Genomic DNA, 17,991 nt, shown 5'->3' on the forward strand with positions numbered 1-17,991 from the left:
TGGGCCGGCCTTATGGGTGGTTAGTGGGCCTATTGCAACTCGCAACGTATTCCATTGAAAAAATGGATTAGGAAATCTCAACTTTTCTTAATTATCACGTGTACAAAATGACAGCTTTTACTTTTTTCCTTTTTTTACCAAAGGTGTACCAAATCAGATTTGTAGATTAAGGCCGAAAATCTCCTAACAGGTGGCGGGATTTGAACCTGTGACCTCAAGGTCACCACAACTCTGCGTTGTCAACTGAGCTACAACCCTTTGGTACAACTTTTACTTTTTAGTACTCATCGAACGACATACTCCCTCGTCTCCTTTCAAAGTGATCAAATATTTCTTTTCAGTGTCTCATTTCAAGCGAGCAATTTCTTTACAATATAGAATTTTAGGAATAGCTATTTATTAAGTTAAGTTAATAGAGAAAAGAGTAAAAGTGCAACATCACTATAGTGGCATGGACAATGAGCGGCTTCTACATCTAAAGTGGAGGGGACATGAATGAACCGTAACACACCCGAACGAGAGGGATTCTGAGGATACGCAGAAATGAGACTGCATATTCAAGAAGGGCTTGACAAATTTGGATAGGTATTACTAATACCAACAAATACATTTTCTTTTACGGCATCCATCTCATAAGAACTCTAAGATAACTTAGCTTAAAGCAATTGTTAGATGGGTTAAAGGAATTGTTTCAAGTGCACGTGAAAGCAAAAAATGAAAATAAACACTCAACCATCTATGTGCTTATGCTTTAGGGCTTTAGTGCACTGGGTTGTGCATGCTCTAAATTTTCACCTAAAACAATAATTTCGACGGTCATTTTACACTGCACTGCTATAACCATGAAAGTAATGAGTTTCAAGAATCATAGATTTGCTTCAGAGAGGTAAAAAACAATCAACGGTTAAATAAATCATACATCAAATCGATGTAAATACAGATAAAGAAGGCTCATGTTGTACATGCCTACATTGAGCACCTAGTTGCCAGTTGCCACCTTCAGCAACTCGGCACACACTTCCAACCAAACCGGCAATTCGTCCAATGTACACATGTTAACTTTTGATTGATTAAACCGAGTCTTCAGCCCTTCGCGATTCTGCACTTGTGGAAGCAAGAAGAGTGTCTTCTCTTGCACTAAAAAGAAAAATTAGAAAGGTGGGAAGGAGAACTCAAGGATCACGAGAACATCCGTAGGAAATTGTTTGCGTATGCCATTGGTTTGACATCAGGGTGCGGCTGCAGAACAAAAAAATACAGAAGAAAAGGTCAATTATATTTAGTAAATTAGGGAAGGATAGATCTTACTGAATACATTTTGTAAATTTTGTGGTTCGGAGGGGGTGTGAAGGAGAAAAACTACTAACCACTGAAGTGAACGTTGCAATATTGGGTTTGAGATCTGGTGCTTCAAAACGAATAAATGCGCCTTTGTTTCCCATCTGCAGCAATGTTTAAACTCATCGCAGTAAAATTACATGCATTCAATGATAGAATATCAAGACTCCAAAACAAGCTATAAAAGAAGCTGGATTAACAAGATTACATTACCTGATCACAATAATTTGGAGCGGAGAATACAGTAATGAGTTTACCATCATGATCAATCTCGTAACCCTCATCCTTAACTTCATGTGATCGCACTACTAAATCTGTAAAATAATATGTAACACATATGATGTTAATATAGTACAGCAACTAGAGCTAGTGAATGAACAAGTGGTTGTTCACGGAATCACGAGAAAGTTCTAAAGATTTACCTAGGTTGTTGTCCTGTAAAAATCTTTTCGTTACATCACCTCCGAATGAAAGGCCAACACCACGCTTACTTGGTCCCCTGCCAAGCTGAGGTTGTGGATCACTCCACAGTAATTCACACATCAACCCTGGTTAACATTGAGAGATAATGCATCAAAATTACCTAAGTAACTTGTCAGTGCTGATTGAGATAATTACGTGCAAAAAATGAATTAGTGTTCTTTGCTATCAACATTAAGGCTTAAGCTACCGAATATAAGCACAAGATAATTTTAATGATAATGCCAGATAAGGGGCTAACATGTTGCATCTTAAGCTTACCCTCCTCAGGGGGCTCACAAAAACGGTCAATTGCACGGATGTCAGATAGCTTCACTCCATCAACACTGAAAAGACCTCCGTGAACAACAAAAACTTTATTATTTATGACATGAGCCAAAGGTAAGCAACAGAACACTTCAGCAAATAGTTCCACAAATGTATCATTCAATTTGGATCTAACTTCACCCTCGAAACCATAGATCTTATTCATGCTCTTGCTTTCATGGTTCCCTCGAGAAAGGTATATAGCTGAAAGTAGAATAAACAGGTATAGTCAGAACCAATCCTGTGACTGCTGTCAGAGACAGAATATTTAAACACTATGTTGAAAGAAATAATCAAAAGAAAGATATAATTAACAGGATAAGATGTTATTCAAGAACCATGACATCGAAGAGAATCTCAAAACATTAAAAGGATGATACAAAATGATAACTAGTAGAATTTTTCTACTTTTTAGGCTCCTTTCATGCTGCCTAACACTTAGAAAGACTCAGCATTTAGTTGACCCATAGGGACGTTTGTAGGATTAATGTAATAACTAGGCATAGTGCGCATGCACATACAACCAACAAACTATCCTAGAAAATGGGTTCTCCAGTACTAAAACAAACATGATAGATTGAAAGTAGCTCGGGTACATAAGAATATAATTAAATATAAAAATAAAAGATGCTTGGGTCACCTGACGGGCACATGCACTTGAAGGCAAACAGTGTCAGTATAACCTCTAGAGAAAATGAACCTCTGTCTACGAAGTCTCCATTGAACAGATAGGGATTCTCTTCTGAAGGAAGTCCATTGAGCTCAAATATATTTAACAAATCATAAAACTGCAAACAAAACATGAGACATGAACATAAATTAGCTCTGAAAGGTCACACATAATGAATAGAAGTCCAACGGAAGCATCTAATGTCATCGTTTTTTACAATAACAAAGGAAAAAGATGTTGCTGATCACCAAAACCGCAAGCCAAAGAAGAACCATTAAGATTAAATTAACTGTCAAAAGATCAGGTAAGAAGAATAAAGGAACCTTAAGTTAAGATTTACTTAATTGGAGTTTATGGATGCAATATTTTCAAATGCAACATCGATTAAAGATTCAACGGGTTGGGGGTCTGCCTAAACCCCCCGCCCACAAAGGGCGGTTTTATTAAAAAAAAAAGCAACTCTACATTAATTGCAGCACTTACGTGGAAATGAGAAGCTAAATAAATGGCTTAGCACACTAGTGTACATGTCGCATGTCCATCCATAAGGCACTTCATAGCTAGCTACATGTTTATTGAATATGATACTTTACCAAAAGTGTTGCAGTCATGCAGGCACTTAAGACAGTTAACTAGTGGCAGCAAATTGGCAATATAAACTAAAGGGATGAGGCTTAAACAATAAAGAATCAGTATTACCTGACCATGTACGTCACCGCACACACTGAAATGTTTGCCATCAGGAACATGGATATCAACGAGAGATGGCAACTCTCGCAGCACATCTCTTATTTGCAGCACGATCTGGCATGCATATCTGTAACCAAAAAATCTCATACTCAGGTTCAAATACCCACTTTCAAAAGAACAAGGAACAAAAATAAAATAAAATAAAAATAGCAAAGTGTAGGACTCGCTCTAGGAGGTACACACATCTAGAAACTATAAATTATGAAGCAAAACACATAAGTTACCATGCTAGAGCAGTATACCTTTTGTGTAGGAACTTCTGATTCTTGAAGTCATCCAGCATTTTCTTGACAAAATCTAATGTAACAACATCCCCCTCTATTCTTGCTCCAGAATATTGTGAGTCAACCTCTATTTGAAATAAAAACACAAAAACACTGTCAATCAGCAGATTTTATTGTTCTCTAGCATGTCTAGCAAGTTACTATATCCTTTTAACTATGTAGAAAAAGACAAAATGAGGTCAGGAGACAAACTACTCATTTCCCCATAATGTACTTCAACAGAAGACATTGCCTTTTTAGCAAAATAGAACAGCAATTGACTAAAAGAAAATTTTTAATATGTGGCAATATATTCAGAGCTGATCACATAAGAAGGGAAAAGTCCAAAAAGAGTTAAATTTGCTTATATAATTGAGTATGAAATCAGCAGAAAATTTACAAGAGACTGAGTGACATAAGTCAACAAGAACATACCTATAGTGTGATAATCAATAGAGTCAGCTAGTGAACGTCTTTCTGATTCAGGTACAGAAATAGCTTCTTCAAATTTTAGCTTCATGACTGCCTTTTCACACTCCTTCAATTTCTTGGCAGCATCAGGATCATTCGGGCAAAGTCTTTTCACCTAAACAAAACAATAATCAAAAGAAGACATACTCAAAATACAAATATACAATCACAACATTTGCCTAACAGAGGCCAAAATAGGAACGAATACAATCACTAAGCAACAGATACTTCAAAGCCTAAAGTCTCAACAGTAAGATATTAACAAGCCTAAACCTTTCAGATTTATTCCAAATTAACAAATAATTCATCAAACATGCAAAAAATCGAACATGATAACGAATAAACCAACTTGTTGAAAGTCCTTGAGAGCTTCCTTAAATTTCCCCATCGCCAAATAGGCCGCACCTCGCCTATAATATCCCTGCATTGAAGAAGAATAACATCATTTCCAGTTATCCATCAAGCCACATTACCTCATTCCTTCAACAAATACAACAAAAATTACATGCCTTCGAATACTTCGGATCGATCTCAATAGCCGACGAAGCATCCTGTATAGCACTCCCATACTCCTCCAACTTAGTGTGCGCGAACGCACGGTTAGCCCAGTAAACCGCATTATCCTTATTCAGTTCTATCGCTTGCGTATACAAACCAATTGCTTGAGAGTATTTATGCGCTGCAAACGTAATAATCAATAAACTAGTATTAAATAAAAACACTACAAATTAAAAACAAAATGCAAATGAAATGTATTTACAAACGTTGGAAATAGTACCTTTGAAGGCTTCATTGGCCTGGACTTTGAATTCTTCAGCTCGTGAAGTGTGTGTGGAGTTTTCAGTCGCCATGGTAGGGGGCATATGAAATTGATAATGTAAATTGGTAATGTAAATTAGGGAGTTGCGATGATTGGTGTTGTTTGCTGTTTTTGGAGAGTGGATTTGGAATTACCGGAGAGCTTTGAGTGCGTGTGGTGTGTGTGAGAGAGGGAGGAGAGCGGTGGAGAAGACGGAGGAGAGCGGTGGGGGAAAACAGAGCTCAGCCCTAGCTGATTCAGGAGTAGTAGTTTATACTCCCTCCGTTCCTTGTTAATAGAGGCATTTCTTTTCGGCACGGAGTTTAAGAATAGTGTGTTAAATGGATGGTGAAAAAAGTAAGAGAGAGTAAAGTAAGAGAGAATAAAGTAAAAAGAAGAATTACTTTTTGCTAAAAATAGAAATGACTCAATTAACTTGGAACTTCCCAAAATAGAAAAATGACTCTATTAACATGGAACGGAGGGAGTACTATTGAGTGAGAAATTACAAATAACAAAATAAATATACTAGATAAATCAGTTTAAAATTCATAAAAATAAAAATTTAGGTTTAAGATCAAATTAAGTGTGTGGGAACTTGTAATTTAACTTGTAGTTTTATGTCACGAATCTAGAATTAATACTACTATAATTAATAACGTTATAATAGTCCTTTAATCATGAATTTTAATTTAATTCTAGAAGTTTTATTTTTTCTGATTCGACTCATTCGTGTTCAAAGCGGCGTCTTTTGATAATGTTTAAAATAGCATTAATTTTTTAAAATAATGGAGTAAAATAAAAAGTACTCCACTTATTTTACTGAAACATCATCGTTTGATTGTCACCTGTCATTTTGATCCAACTTTATTAGTGTTTAAATGACTATTAGTCATGTAAGTAATAAGCATAGCTTTAAAATTAGCCTTTTGATTCATGAGTTCTTAATTTTCACATAGAATTTGTACTAGTATACTACTCCTTCCGTCCAATAATAGATGTCACACTTCCTTTTTTGTTTGTCCTATAAAAAATGTCACATTTCATTTTCTGAAAAAAACTCTCTCTCACATTAATATAAATATACTATTTTCTCTCTCGACCTAACACACAAAACAAATCTAAAATCTCGTGTCAATCCCCAAGTCCCAAGTGTGTCATCTATTATAAGACGACAGAAGGAGTATTTATTATTATTTGTTATTAACGTTGTTTTATAGGCACCTCGAAATATAAAATAACTAGTCCGAAGGGTTTAAAGCTACTCAATATTATATATTCGGCAGAGTTTGTACTTGGATTGATTTTTCTATAACATGTGATCTATAAAAAGATTGAATTTTGAATCTATCGAATCTAATCCCATTAAATTCGACATCAAGGAATCTCAGATCCACACACAAAGGCTGGTGTTACAGAGCTAAAAACTGCTTTTATCCTACGATGGTTTTTTCTTGCCAACAACCACATCCCTATCCCCTTCCCCGCTCTCACTAAAACCGCGGTAGAACTCCAGAACCTTGGGGTGAGCCGTGATCTTCGATGGCTCCAGACCCGACAGGCCCAGCCCCGCCAAGCTCCTCACACGCGACAGCGCAACATAGACCATCCCATGCCCAAAAACCCGAGAGAGGTCCGTGTGAAGCTTGTCGAGACTCATCCCTTGACACTTGTGAATGCTCAGCGCCCACGACAGTATAAGTGGGATCTGCCTTCGTTTAGCAACCACCTTATCCCCATCCCTGACCTCCCACGTCTCTGGCTCGACTATCAGCTCAGAGCCCGAGTCGAACTTCACCAAAGGAAGCACGTCCCCATGGCTGCAACCAGCAGACATCCCGTAGCTCTTGTCAACGAGTTTGCAGAACCCTAGGACAGTCCCGGTTGCACCATTCACCAGCTTACGCCACGGACTTATGTTCTTTATCAGCATCACCCGAGCACCAACGCAGACCTCAAGGGTGTCGCGAGCAATCCCTAGCTGCAGCTGCCTTTTCCACTGATTCTCGCCCGAATCTTGAGCTGTGTAGGTGTAAATCTCCTCGCCCAATCCCTTCATCTTCTCCTTATTCACCTCATCCACATCCGAAATCCTTGGAAAGAGACGCACAGCGTCAGGTTCCGGCTCAGTCACCGAGCAACACTCAACCAGAAGCTCCAACTCATCAGGGCCGATCTCTGCCCTCCGTATCCCCTGCAGCAAATGCACCAGCAACGAATCCGACTGCCTGAACACCCTCGTCATCTCAATCTGAAGATCAAAACTCGATCCCCAACAATCTGCTTCGAAAGCATACACCTTCACATCCCCCTTCTTCTTTTTCTTCTTCTCCTTCTCCTTCGTCTTCTTTTTCTCCCTCGTAGTGCAGCCAATAATAGGCGATAACTGGAAGAAATCGCCACTCACAATCAGCTGAATCCCACCCCAAGTCTCCTTATCCTCCCTCAAAGTCCTGGCAACATAAGCAAGGCCGTCGAAGAGCTTAGCATCAACCATGCTCGTCTCATCGATAACCAATGCCTTCACCTTCCTCCACCTCCGGCACGCCCCTTTATCCGACAGGACCCTCTCCAGCAGCCCCTCTCTATCCAACTCCCCGAATCCAACACCTGCGAACGAATGCAGCGTCTGTCCGTGGAGGGCGCAGGCGGCCGCCCCGGTCGAAGCAGTCACATAAACCCTAGACCGGCCATGGATTTTCTTCAGCTTCTTAATGATTTCCTCAAGTAAAAACGTCTTCCCTGTCCCTGCAGAGCCTGTTACAAAAACAGATTTTCCATTCGAAACAGCGTCCAACACTCGATTTTGCTCATCCGTCCAATTAATTTTAGGCGTTCTCACTTTTTTGGAACGATTTGCAGCCTTAATCCAATAATTAATTTTGCCAGTTTTCTGGCTACTACCAAAAGCAGCTTTGGAGCTGAAATGGCGACATACAGTGATGGCGAACGACCACAATTTCATAGTCACAATCATATCTATACTCTCTCTCACTCTAGGTCATGAAATGTCGGCAGATAACGGAATATCGACTTTGAAAACATGCATTCTCTTCTTAAAATCAATAGCACTCAACATAATCGAGTGAAATTACCTCATTTCTTGCTCACAGCCTCGCAATTTTGGATTCAGCAGCTAGGTTTAGCTGAGAGGGAGGAGTGAGGCTGCAGGTGATGCTTTGAATTCGGGCCGATATTTTGGGCCTAGAATTTGATTGAATTCGATTTGGGGGTAAGTTGTTTATGAATTTATAATTTATCTTTTTAATTAAAATAAATATAATAATATGGGATAAGATTTAGTGCCACGCTTTTTGTCTCATAATTGTGTTCTACTCCTAAATTAAATATTTATATAAATTTAAAATTAATTTGAAAAAATATTTTTTTTATAGAATCATAGTTTTTGAATTTATCAGCTTTATTAAGCCTAATGGCACTAACATTACATATCTTTAAAACATTGTAATTTTATTTTATGCGATTCACGTATGTGTCAGAGAAAAATTATGCACGACAATAAAGTTACAAATAAAATGTGAAATATTTTATTATGGTGAGAACTTCATCACATAAAATTACATTGAATAAGAATATGAAGGGAATCAAATTTAGACACACAAGAATGATATGACACGGTACAAAAAAATTGATGATGGAATCTTAAAATCTGGAACGCTTGCACTCGAGAGAAGATCCCTGAGGGAATCTGTTGGAATCTGCGCAGTAATTGTAAACCATGTGTTTCTGCTGCACCCATCTGAGCCTATTTCTCGCCTTCGCATCGAGCTCCTGAGTCGCGCAGGGCGTTCCGGTTGCGCACGAGCCGATGTTGAAGTTCCTGTAGTAAGCGGTGAACGGAGCGTGGGCCCAGTCAGTCTTCACACGGCCGCCTTGCGTGGCCCAGTCGTCCGCGTTCCAGAGGCTGCAGTATACCCTCATCGGCTGGTTCGTGGGGAATGCCACGCCCGAGCTACCGTGGTTGTTGAACACTCTAATAGGGCTGTTGTCCACTAGGAATCTGCACGTTTTAATATAAAATTAATAAAACAAGAAAGAGAAAAATAAAATGACCTGACATGACATGTTACTAAAAAGGAAGGAAGACTATTTCTGTTAGACGGACTAAAATGCAAAAAAAAAATAGAACTATTAATCGTGGATGTATAATTACATGATTTTGTTGGGGCTCCAGACGATGGAGTAGGTGTGGAAGGCGGCGGTGGGGTCGAACCATAGATGGAACTGCTGCTCTTTGTCGCCTTTTCCTTTCGAGTACACATTTGTGTGGACTGTGTAGGGATTTCCGCTCGAATTTCCAAGAAACTCGAAGTCGATTTCGTCATGGCCCGCGCCTTGAGATGACAACTGCATTGTTTATAAATATATAACGTAAGTCATATTTCAATACTTTAATGATTTTAATAATGAAATCGAATTCTAGATTTGAATTTATTCAACTATAAGAAAATACTGACGTAGAAAGTGGTGACGGTTCCGGCTGAGTTGCCGGGGATGAGTTTGAGCTGCATGTCGAAGCGGCCGAACAAGCACTCGTTCTTGGACTGGAAACCGGAGCCAGAGGATTGGTCGAGGGAGAGGGAGAAGCTGCGGCCGCCTTCAAGTATCTTGGCGCGGCCATCGCCAAATGTGATGGCCGTGTCGCGGTAGAAATCGGCGGCGGTCAAGCAGGCTAAGGCAAGAAAGGCTGAGAGGAATGCTAGAATTGATGCTGCCATTTTTGTGTGTTGAGAAATGAGAGTGAGAAAGAGATATGGATAGAGAAGCATGGGATTTGGAAGAGTATATATAGTGGGAAAATGTGAGCTGGCAATTGAAGAGCAAACACAATAATTGAACGCGTAATTCATTAGGCAATGGGTCATTTCCACCCATATTATTACATTCGGTTGGCGCCTATACCAAGAGGATGTCTTGACCACATATGACCATGAAACAACGTTGCTCTTTCTCTCTCGTTCAGTGTCGAATCTAGGATTTTTTTTATTTGGCATGCCGTAAATAATTATGGCAATTATTTTAAAAATTAGATTGAAAAGATTTCTCAGTCACAATTATATCATTTTTTATAATTAAGAACTTCGTTGTAGTATATAAGTACATAATTTATTCTAGTGTTACCATACTTTCATTATTTAAAATGAAGGTGAATTTATTTTAATTTTAAACGCTGTCCCGTTTAAATAAAATTCCAATTGTTTCAAAAAACAGTAAAATTAAGTATGTTAGAAATAGAGAAAGATGGGAAAAAGTAAATGCATGCATTATAAGAATAGTAGTTAGAGGACATATCATTATCATAAACTAGTTAAGCAATATAAATTAGTACTATGATTTAGTAACTTTTGTTGGTAGAATTAATATTTTATATACTAATACAGAATGGTAGGCAGCGGTGCCAATTTCTTGGCAGCTTCTCATAAAGAGACTACCAACTTCTGATCATTTCATTGAGACCAATTTCTTACATAATAAAAAAAATAAAAATTATAGGTATTTACATAACATATACATATAATAATATTTCTCTTGATGAGAATTAATTTCTTCGTAAAAGAATAATATGTTACTCCTACTACATCTTTATTCTTATTACTTTGTTTTTTCTTTGGTTTTTAGGGATTACTAATCATGTAGTAGTTAGGATATTTAATTTGTTGATTAGCTGAGTATTTGTTAATTTGGTGAATTATTTGAAATTCTTTTTAAATATATAGTTTGGACTTTATCGTAAGATATTAGTCCTACTACGTTTTTGAACTCATGATTATTAGGATTAGTTTATAGTTTGAACAGTAATGATATTTTATAGTATAATCTCATTTTAATGTCTATTATCTTTCATTTATTTTTATGTCTTCCATCTAATTTTCAAAAATAAATTATAATGTGTATAAATAACTAAAGCTAGTAAATTATTTATCACAATTTAAGGTAATAAAACATTGAATTGTTTAGGAAAAGTTGTAGTTTTTGCTAGATCTCTTACCTATTTGGACCTGTTAAAAACGAAACTATGACCCCAGTTATTCAAAGATTTAGTGTTCAATAGTAAAGGCAAAATAAAGGTCCATATACTTTAATTTTTTTATTTCATAAGATTCTCGTATATTTTTTTCGTTTTACTATTATCTTCAACTTAAGGAAAAGCTTGTATTTTATTGATTCTATTACGATTTGAGGATTTCTTTTGTGGTATAAGAGAAATTATGTGTAGCTTAGGAACAATTTTGTATCAAAGTGCATACCTTATACATACATTTTGTGAAAAAATGAGTAAATTAATTTATTTGAGCCATTAGATATGTCAAATAAATTAATTAACTCATTTTTCATAAACATGAGGAGGAGGAAGAGAAAAACAGGTAAATAGCTCAGTTTTAATATCAAAACAAGAAATCATGAGATTGTTCTAGAAATCAATGCCAACGAGTGAAAATTTCCATTCAAATATTAAAAGAGACAGGGAGGAAGAGGAGTGGTTTAAGGGAAACCGCGAGAATGATAAAAATATTTCCACACATATTTGTAATACGCGTGATACAAAAAATATACTACTAAAATAAATCAAAAATCACAACCACTATAACAATTAATCATAATCATATATGCGGTTGATAAGACACCCTATCTATGAGATCGCGCCATTGTTTACAAACACACTTGCACTTTATAATGCTTCTTATCTCAAGTCTTCCCAGGATGTTTCTCATCATCTTCTCCGATAGTTTTGTAAAGAAAACTTCCTCCATCTCAGACTCACGTTTATTAGAGAATAGTAGAAGTAGATGAAGAAAAAAATTATTCTTCTAACTTATATTTATAACCGAATAATAATTATTGTGAATGGGAAACGGTCTAAATTAAGTGAATATTTGCCGTTTGTTTGTTAGGAAAGAAATCGTTTTTGGAGATTGTAATTTCTCTTCTTCATATTTATTACTTATATAGGGATTAGAAATATCAATAAAAATTACATTAAGATTTTCTTGGCTTTATTGTATCTGTCCACCTAGAATAAGGGCGGATCAAGAAAATATTCAATCAACCCTCAACATTTCGTATTACTACGGAATTAATGAAAATATCATAATTATAATTATTAATTTATTATGATTCATAGTTATAATAATCATAGGATTTTCTTAAAAACTTTTAGCATAATAATAAATAAATATAACAACGAACATGATTACTGTTACAATTTTATTTATTTATTTATTGTTACTTTATTATGATTGGTTATAATATATAATTTTAAAAGTAATACTTTATTAATTAATTATTAACTAATAATGAAATAATAATAGTAGTAACAATAATAATAAAAACAATAAATAAAAATAATTAATTTTGAATTATTACTATGATTATAATTTAACTAATTAAATTATAATTATCGTAGTGAGTTGTATATTATCATTATAGTAATTTAAAGATAAAATTATTGCTATGATAAAATAATATTTTATTAATATTGTTGCTATAAGTATAATTCTAGTAATTTATAATAATTATTGTTATTACTATAATTAAGTAGTAAGTATGATTTATCATTCTCCTAACAATATCTTAACTATCATTCTCATATTCCTCAACTTTTTCAGGAAGATCGTAACTCGCAAGATGTCTACTGTTTTTGTTGGAATATATGAGTAGTCGACCAATATACTTCGTTACGAACAACAAGTCACCATTTGCTAAAACAGTAAACGGCCTAACATATGAATCAATATGATGCGGTCTGTGGAACATATATTCCTTTATCCAAGAATTCTCATCTCCATAGATATTCATCGTCCAAATCACAACAACACGGTCAAATTTTACATCACATAAACACAGCCGATCGTCCAAAACACATAGCCGAGATACTTGAAGTTTTTCGTTACCATAAACACGAGGAGGAAGAGAAAAACGGGTACATAACTCGGTTTCAAGATCAAAACAACAAACTATGGGATTGTTCTCGATATCCAATGCCAGCCAGTGAAGATTTCCGTTAAAAAATGTAGTCTTATTATGCAATATACGTCTGCCCGGTGCTTCTTCTGATATGGTTCTCCACGTCCCTCCTCCAAGATCGCATACATATAATCGATATTCAACCACATATAAAACCTTATATTTCCTGCTTAATTTGCTCACTCCAAATCCAAGCATGAAATCCAATCTACTTCTAAGGAGATGAGGTAAAGGAGGAATCCGAGGAAGCACAACATATTCACGGAGTAATTGGATTGCATACATAATAAACATAATCATATCCATAGCATAACAAAAGTAAAAGCAAACCATTAACTGAATCAATTACATGACGATCAACACATATTGCACATGCATATCGTATGTCACGATAAATCGTGAATCCAAAAAGTGGGTCGAATGCCTCACCATCGCAGAGTGTATAGCCGTCTTTAGAGAAGAAACAAATGCCTGGTTTCGAGGTATAAGTCATTGCAAACTCACGCCCTTCTATCAACCCTTCTATCAGATCGCGCCATGATTTACAAAATACATTTGCACCTCATAATGCTTCTAATCGGGAGTCTAGCCATGACCTCTCTCGTCAACTTTTTCGATAGATTTTTGAAGAAAACTTCCTCCATTTCAGAGTCACGTAAATTAGAGAGGAGTGGATGAAGAAAAAAACTATTCTCCTAAGTCATATTTATAAGAACCGATTAATCCTTGTATAAATGAGAAACGGTCTAAATTATGTGAATATCATTATAGTAGTTATTGATAAAATTATTGCTATAATAATATATCGATAATAATCATTTTTATTATAATTAAATATGATTCATCATTCTAAATACGAAAATGCTTACATAATTTGAGAAAGATGAATTTAGCAGAAAGATTATTAATAAAACTTGATTATTTTTTTTATTAAATGAGACAATGTCAAGTAGATATTTCCTTAACAATATTTGCACATTTTCCCAATCGATATAAATTGACAAAAGGAAAATACATCTGTTTTAATTTAAAGAGATTTACATACCATATATAATTACACCGTTTCTTTTCAAAATAGGATTTAATCAGTATTAATATAACCAAAAGAATAGTTTTTTCTTCATACTCACGTCGAAGGTCATCGTCATTCATCATCGTCAAGTATGCTCTTCTTCTTTTTCGTTCATCCTTCTCTATTTTTTATAAATATATGATGATTTAATGCAGTCAATTATTGATGATATTTCCTTAATTGGAGATGATCTTATGGAATATATTAGATTTATTCTTTCAAATTTCAAAATAATGAATAGTGTAACAATTGAATAATAGTAGAATATTGAGATTTGTATTAACACGTTCAAAATAGGATTAAAGTGAGACAATTGAATGGTAGAATATGGGAAAGGGAATCCCATTTTCTCAACGTGGCATGGAGTGGAACGCACACAGAGAGCTAAACTACGATGAACACATGAGGTTAGCTTTCTTCCTTTCCTTGTTTGTTGGAGATGTGTTGTTTTGTTTCTTTTGTTTGCTCTTTAACTCTCTGCTTACCTCTCGCGGGGGTTTGAGCATTTTAGTGCATTGACTGCACTTATCCGAAAAGAAAATCTGCGTGTTAGGAAATAATCACAATTAAACACGGGACATAAATCAAATAAACACAAGAATTGTTTGCCCAGTAAGATATGATATGTATCTAGGTCTTAGGGGCAAACAAGGAATTTCACTTAATAATTTTTCAAGCACTTTTTATTTTTGGATAGAATTCACAATGAGAGAATAGATTTATAGTACATACTCCCCATCCCGGCTAAGATGACACATTTCTTAGTTGACACGAGATTTTATGTGTTGTTAGTTATTGTGTTTAATCAGAGAAAGAAAATGTGGTTGTAAGTATTAGATGGAGAAAGAAAGAGAGTTGAATACATAATTAAAAAGAAAAAAAGTGATTTGATGTATTAATTGGAGAGAGAAAGTTCTAAAAACAATAGAAATATGTAATTTTATTGGAGACAAACTAAAAAGGGAGAGTGACTCATCATAGTTGAGACGGAGTAAGTAAAATATATATTGCAGACAACCTAAATATGTCCCTTTTAGTCATGGGCTAATTTACTTACTTTCAGGCTCCACGCTCTATCAACGTTGCCAGAAGGTGATATTGGTAAAAGTTAGTCTAAAATGAAGGCAGATACTTTTACAACTCTACCGGACGATATGATTAGAGATATCCTGGAAAGAGTCCCGATTAAAAGCATTATAACATGCAAGTGTGTTTGTAACCATGGCGTCGTTGGATAGAAGGGGCTGAGTTTGCGACTTTGTATGCTCTGAAACCAGGTCTTGCTTTCGTCGTGGGGACGGGGTACACAATACGCGATGAGGCTTGCCAACCACTTTTCCGGTTTTCCATTCCTCCCTTTACTCTCAATCAATATTTATCTACTTCTTTAATGCGTGATGTAATTGGTTCAGTTAATGGTTTGCTACTGGCATGGGAAGTATACAGTAATAATCTTTTTATTCTTTTCATATGCAATCCGATGACGGGTGAATTTGTAGTGCTTCCACCTCTTCCTAGTCTTAGACACGGTCGTAACATATTTGATTGTAATTGGATATTTGGTTTTGGAGAGAGCAGACTGAGTAGACAATATAAGATTTTATGTGTTGATAACGATGACTCTGGGTCATGCTATGTATACACTCTCGGAAGAGAAGCCTCGTGGAAAAGCATTGGGGGCAGCCCTATACTACAGTGGCGTCCTATTTGGTTTGTTTTGAGATATTTGTCGAGGGGAAATGTTGTACCAGAAAACCGCTCTAGACTGCGGTGTGGTGCTAATTATGCTTTGGTTTTCAATGGGAATCTCCACTGGTTGGCATCCGTTTTCGAGAAAAATGGTTTGATTTGCTGTTTTGATCTTGAAACCGAGCTGTTTACCAGTTTCTCTCTTCCTCCTAAACCTTCCAATGCAATTCGCGGATGTCACCTATGTACTTTGGATGGTCGACTATGTTTATACGATGAATCAGATGATGACCATGCTATTATTTGGTGGATGAACAACTATGATGATGAGAATTCTTGGGTAAAGGAATACACATTCCAAAAAAAAAGACCAAATACTTATGGACATTGTTTTCCCCTCAAAGTTTTGGGAAATGGTGACTTGCTGTGGATGACCGATTATCGTATAACAAATTATTTATCTACTCCAGAGAGACCAAAGATCTTAAGACCTATAATCATGTTCGACTAATTACCGGTTATGATTCCAGCATCGTTACTTATACCCCAAGCTTTCTTTCACCTAAAGGCATGGGAATTTGTGAAGAGTCGGTCATTAAATTCTTGTTAAGCAAAGCAAATTCATTATGCATTTTTATTTTTAATTTAAATGGATCGTTATTTACTTTTTTTTAACGATTTGCAGCCTTAAATTTCCGGCTCTATACTCCAACAATATGTACGCAATTTCAGGCTCCATACTCCGAATATATTGCTCGTCAATTTTTGGGCTATGAGCGTTTCTTTTGTACAAAACAAATTATGTGTAGCTTGAATAATTTTGTATCAAAGTGCAAACATTTTATGAAAATGAGTATACTATTTTATTTGACCTACCCTAATCGGATTTGGGGGGTTGCTTTTTTTATTATTATTATTATGATTTTGTTGGTAGAATTATCACTTGTATAGTAATAAGGAAAAACCAGAAATAAGCTTATAATTTTAACACAATAAAATAAAAAAATTGCATATGGAATAAAATAGTGTCTCATATTATAATCTATATATGTTCACGAGTAATTGGATCAGAATGAACAGAAGCAGATCCATTGACCAACAAAAGTAAAAGCAAACCATTAACTGAATCAATTACGTGATGATCAACACATAATGGATTTCCAATCTCATTTGGATAAATCATGAATCGGAAAAGTGGGTCGGATGCCTCACCATCGCAGACTGCATAGCCGTCTTTAGAAGAGAAACACAGGTCTGGTTTTGGAGTATACTTCGTTGCAAACTCACACCCTTCTATCAGATCGCGCCATGATTTACAAACATATTTGCACCTCGTAATGCTTCTAATCGGGAGTCTAGCCAGGACCTCTACGGTCAACTTTTTAGATAGATTTTTAAAGAAAACTTCCTCCATTGCAGACTCACGTTAATTAGAGAGGACTAGTGGATGAAGAAAAAAACTATTCTCCTAAGTCATATTTATAACAACCGATTAATCCTATTATAAATGGGAAACGGTCTAAATTTAGTGAATATCATTGTAGTAATTTATTGATAAAATTATTGCTATAATAACAGAATAATATATTGATAGTATCTTTGCCATAATTATAATTATTGTAATTTATTATCGTTATTATTATAATTAAACATGATTCATCATTCTAAATACGAAAATACTTACATAATTTGAGAAAGATGAAATTTGCAGAAAGATTATCAATAAAACTTGTTTTTTTTAAAATTTTAAAAATTAAAATTATTCCATGATTAATTCAACTCATGACATACTCAATGATTTCCGTGGATTGTTTAAATTAATTATGGAGTAGTTTACATTAATTTTTTTCAATTTAGAAAGCCATAGCTTATTTTAATTTATAACCTAAAATAAACAAATACAAAGCCGAATAGACTTGGAAGTGAACTTCATTTTCCACCAAAAAATTAATAATACCTACTAATCATTGTAGAGTTCATTTTGTCAAGAAGGGTGAACTATAATTAATATTGCATCCATTAATGATAATAAAAGTTAGTCCTATTCGTTTAAATCTTTGAACACAATCTTCTAACTTGAAAATTTGTGTCTATTATAAAATTAAAACTGATCTATTATATCCCTCTTAACTATATTTATTTAACAATAATAATCAGTATTATATTT

The 17,991-nt window shown here is 35.2% G+C and overlaps 3 protein-coding genes across 3 annotated transcripts; all 3 read right to left on the reverse strand.

The window, feature by feature from the left end:
• Positions 1-852: 852 nt before the first annotated feature.
• On the reverse strand, positions 853-5,340 carry LOC121759321 (serine/threonine-protein phosphatase 5-like). The gene is made up of 12 exons (XM_042154861.1): positions 5,057-5,340; positions 4,788-4,957; positions 4,628-4,699; positions 4,243-4,393; positions 3,787-3,895; positions 3,494-3,611; positions 2,765-2,912; positions 2,080-2,328; positions 1,761-1,886; positions 1,552-1,652; positions 1,368-1,442; positions 853-1,239 (listed from the first exon to the last, which is right to left on the reverse strand). Exons 1-12 carry the CDS (start codon positions 5,139-5,141, stop codon positions 1,180-1,182), a joined length of 1,464 nt encoding a protein of 487 aa, XP_042010795.1. The 5' UTR covers positions 5,142-5,340; the 3' UTR covers positions 853-1,179.
• A 1,175-nt stretch (positions 5,341-6,515) lies between these two features.
• LOC121759150 (ATP-dependent DNA helicase PIF1-like) lies at positions 6,516-8,042 on the reverse strand. Its single transcript, XM_042154657.1, has one exon. It carries the CDS (start codon positions 8,040-8,042, stop codon positions 6,516-6,518), a length of 1,527 nt encoding a protein of 508 aa, XP_042010591.1.
• Positions 8,043-8,602: 560 nt separating this feature from the next.
• Positions 8,603-9,867, reverse strand: LOC121759448 (xyloglucan endotransglucosylase/hydrolase protein 24-like). Its single transcript, XM_042155023.1, has 3 exons — positions 9,556-9,867; positions 9,252-9,445; positions 8,603-9,098 (listed from the first exon to the last, which is right to left on the reverse strand). Exons 1-3 carry the CDS (start codon positions 9,865-9,867, stop codon positions 8,741-8,743), a joined length of 864 nt encoding a protein of 287 aa, XP_042010957.1. The 3' UTR covers positions 8,603-8,740.
• Positions 9,868-17,991: the final 8,124 nt, after the last annotated feature.

This window comes from Salvia splendens, chromosome 12 (genome assembly GCF_004379255.2).
Source record: "Salvia splendens isolate huo1 chromosome 12, SspV2, whole genome shotgun sequence".
In the NCBI taxonomy this organism is placed as follows: Eukaryota; Viridiplantae; Streptophyta; class Magnoliopsida; order Lamiales; family Lamiaceae; genus Salvia; species Salvia splendens.

Coding starts and splice junctions, on each gene's coding strand:
- LOC121759150 (XM_042154657.1), bottom strand. CDS start 8,042: ATGAAATTGTGGTCGTTCGCCATCACTGTATGTCGCCATTTCAGCTCC.
- LOC121759448 (XM_042155023.1), bottom strand. CDS start 9,867: ATGCTTCTCTATCCATATCTCTTTCTCACTCTCATTTCTCAACACACA. Junction 9,446..9,555: donor GAACCGTCACCACTTTCTAC/GTCAGTATTTTC, acceptor TAAACAATGCAG/TTGTCATCTCAAGGCGCGGG. Junction 9,099..9,251: donor TGGAGCCCCAACAAAATCAT/GTAATTATACAT, acceptor TAAAACGTGCAG/ATTCCTAGTGGACAACAGCC.
- LOC121759321 (XM_042154861.1), bottom strand. CDS start 5,141: ATGCCCCCTACCATGGCGACTGAAAACTCCACACACACTTCACGAGCT. Junction 3,612..3,786: donor CAGAAGTTCCTACACAAAAG/GTATACTGCTCT, acceptor TTTTGGTTACAG/ATATGCATGCCAGATCGTGC. Junction 1,653..1,760: donor TTTACAGGACAACAACCTAG/GTAAATCTTTAG, acceptor ATTATTTTACAG/ATTTAGTAGTGCGATCACAT.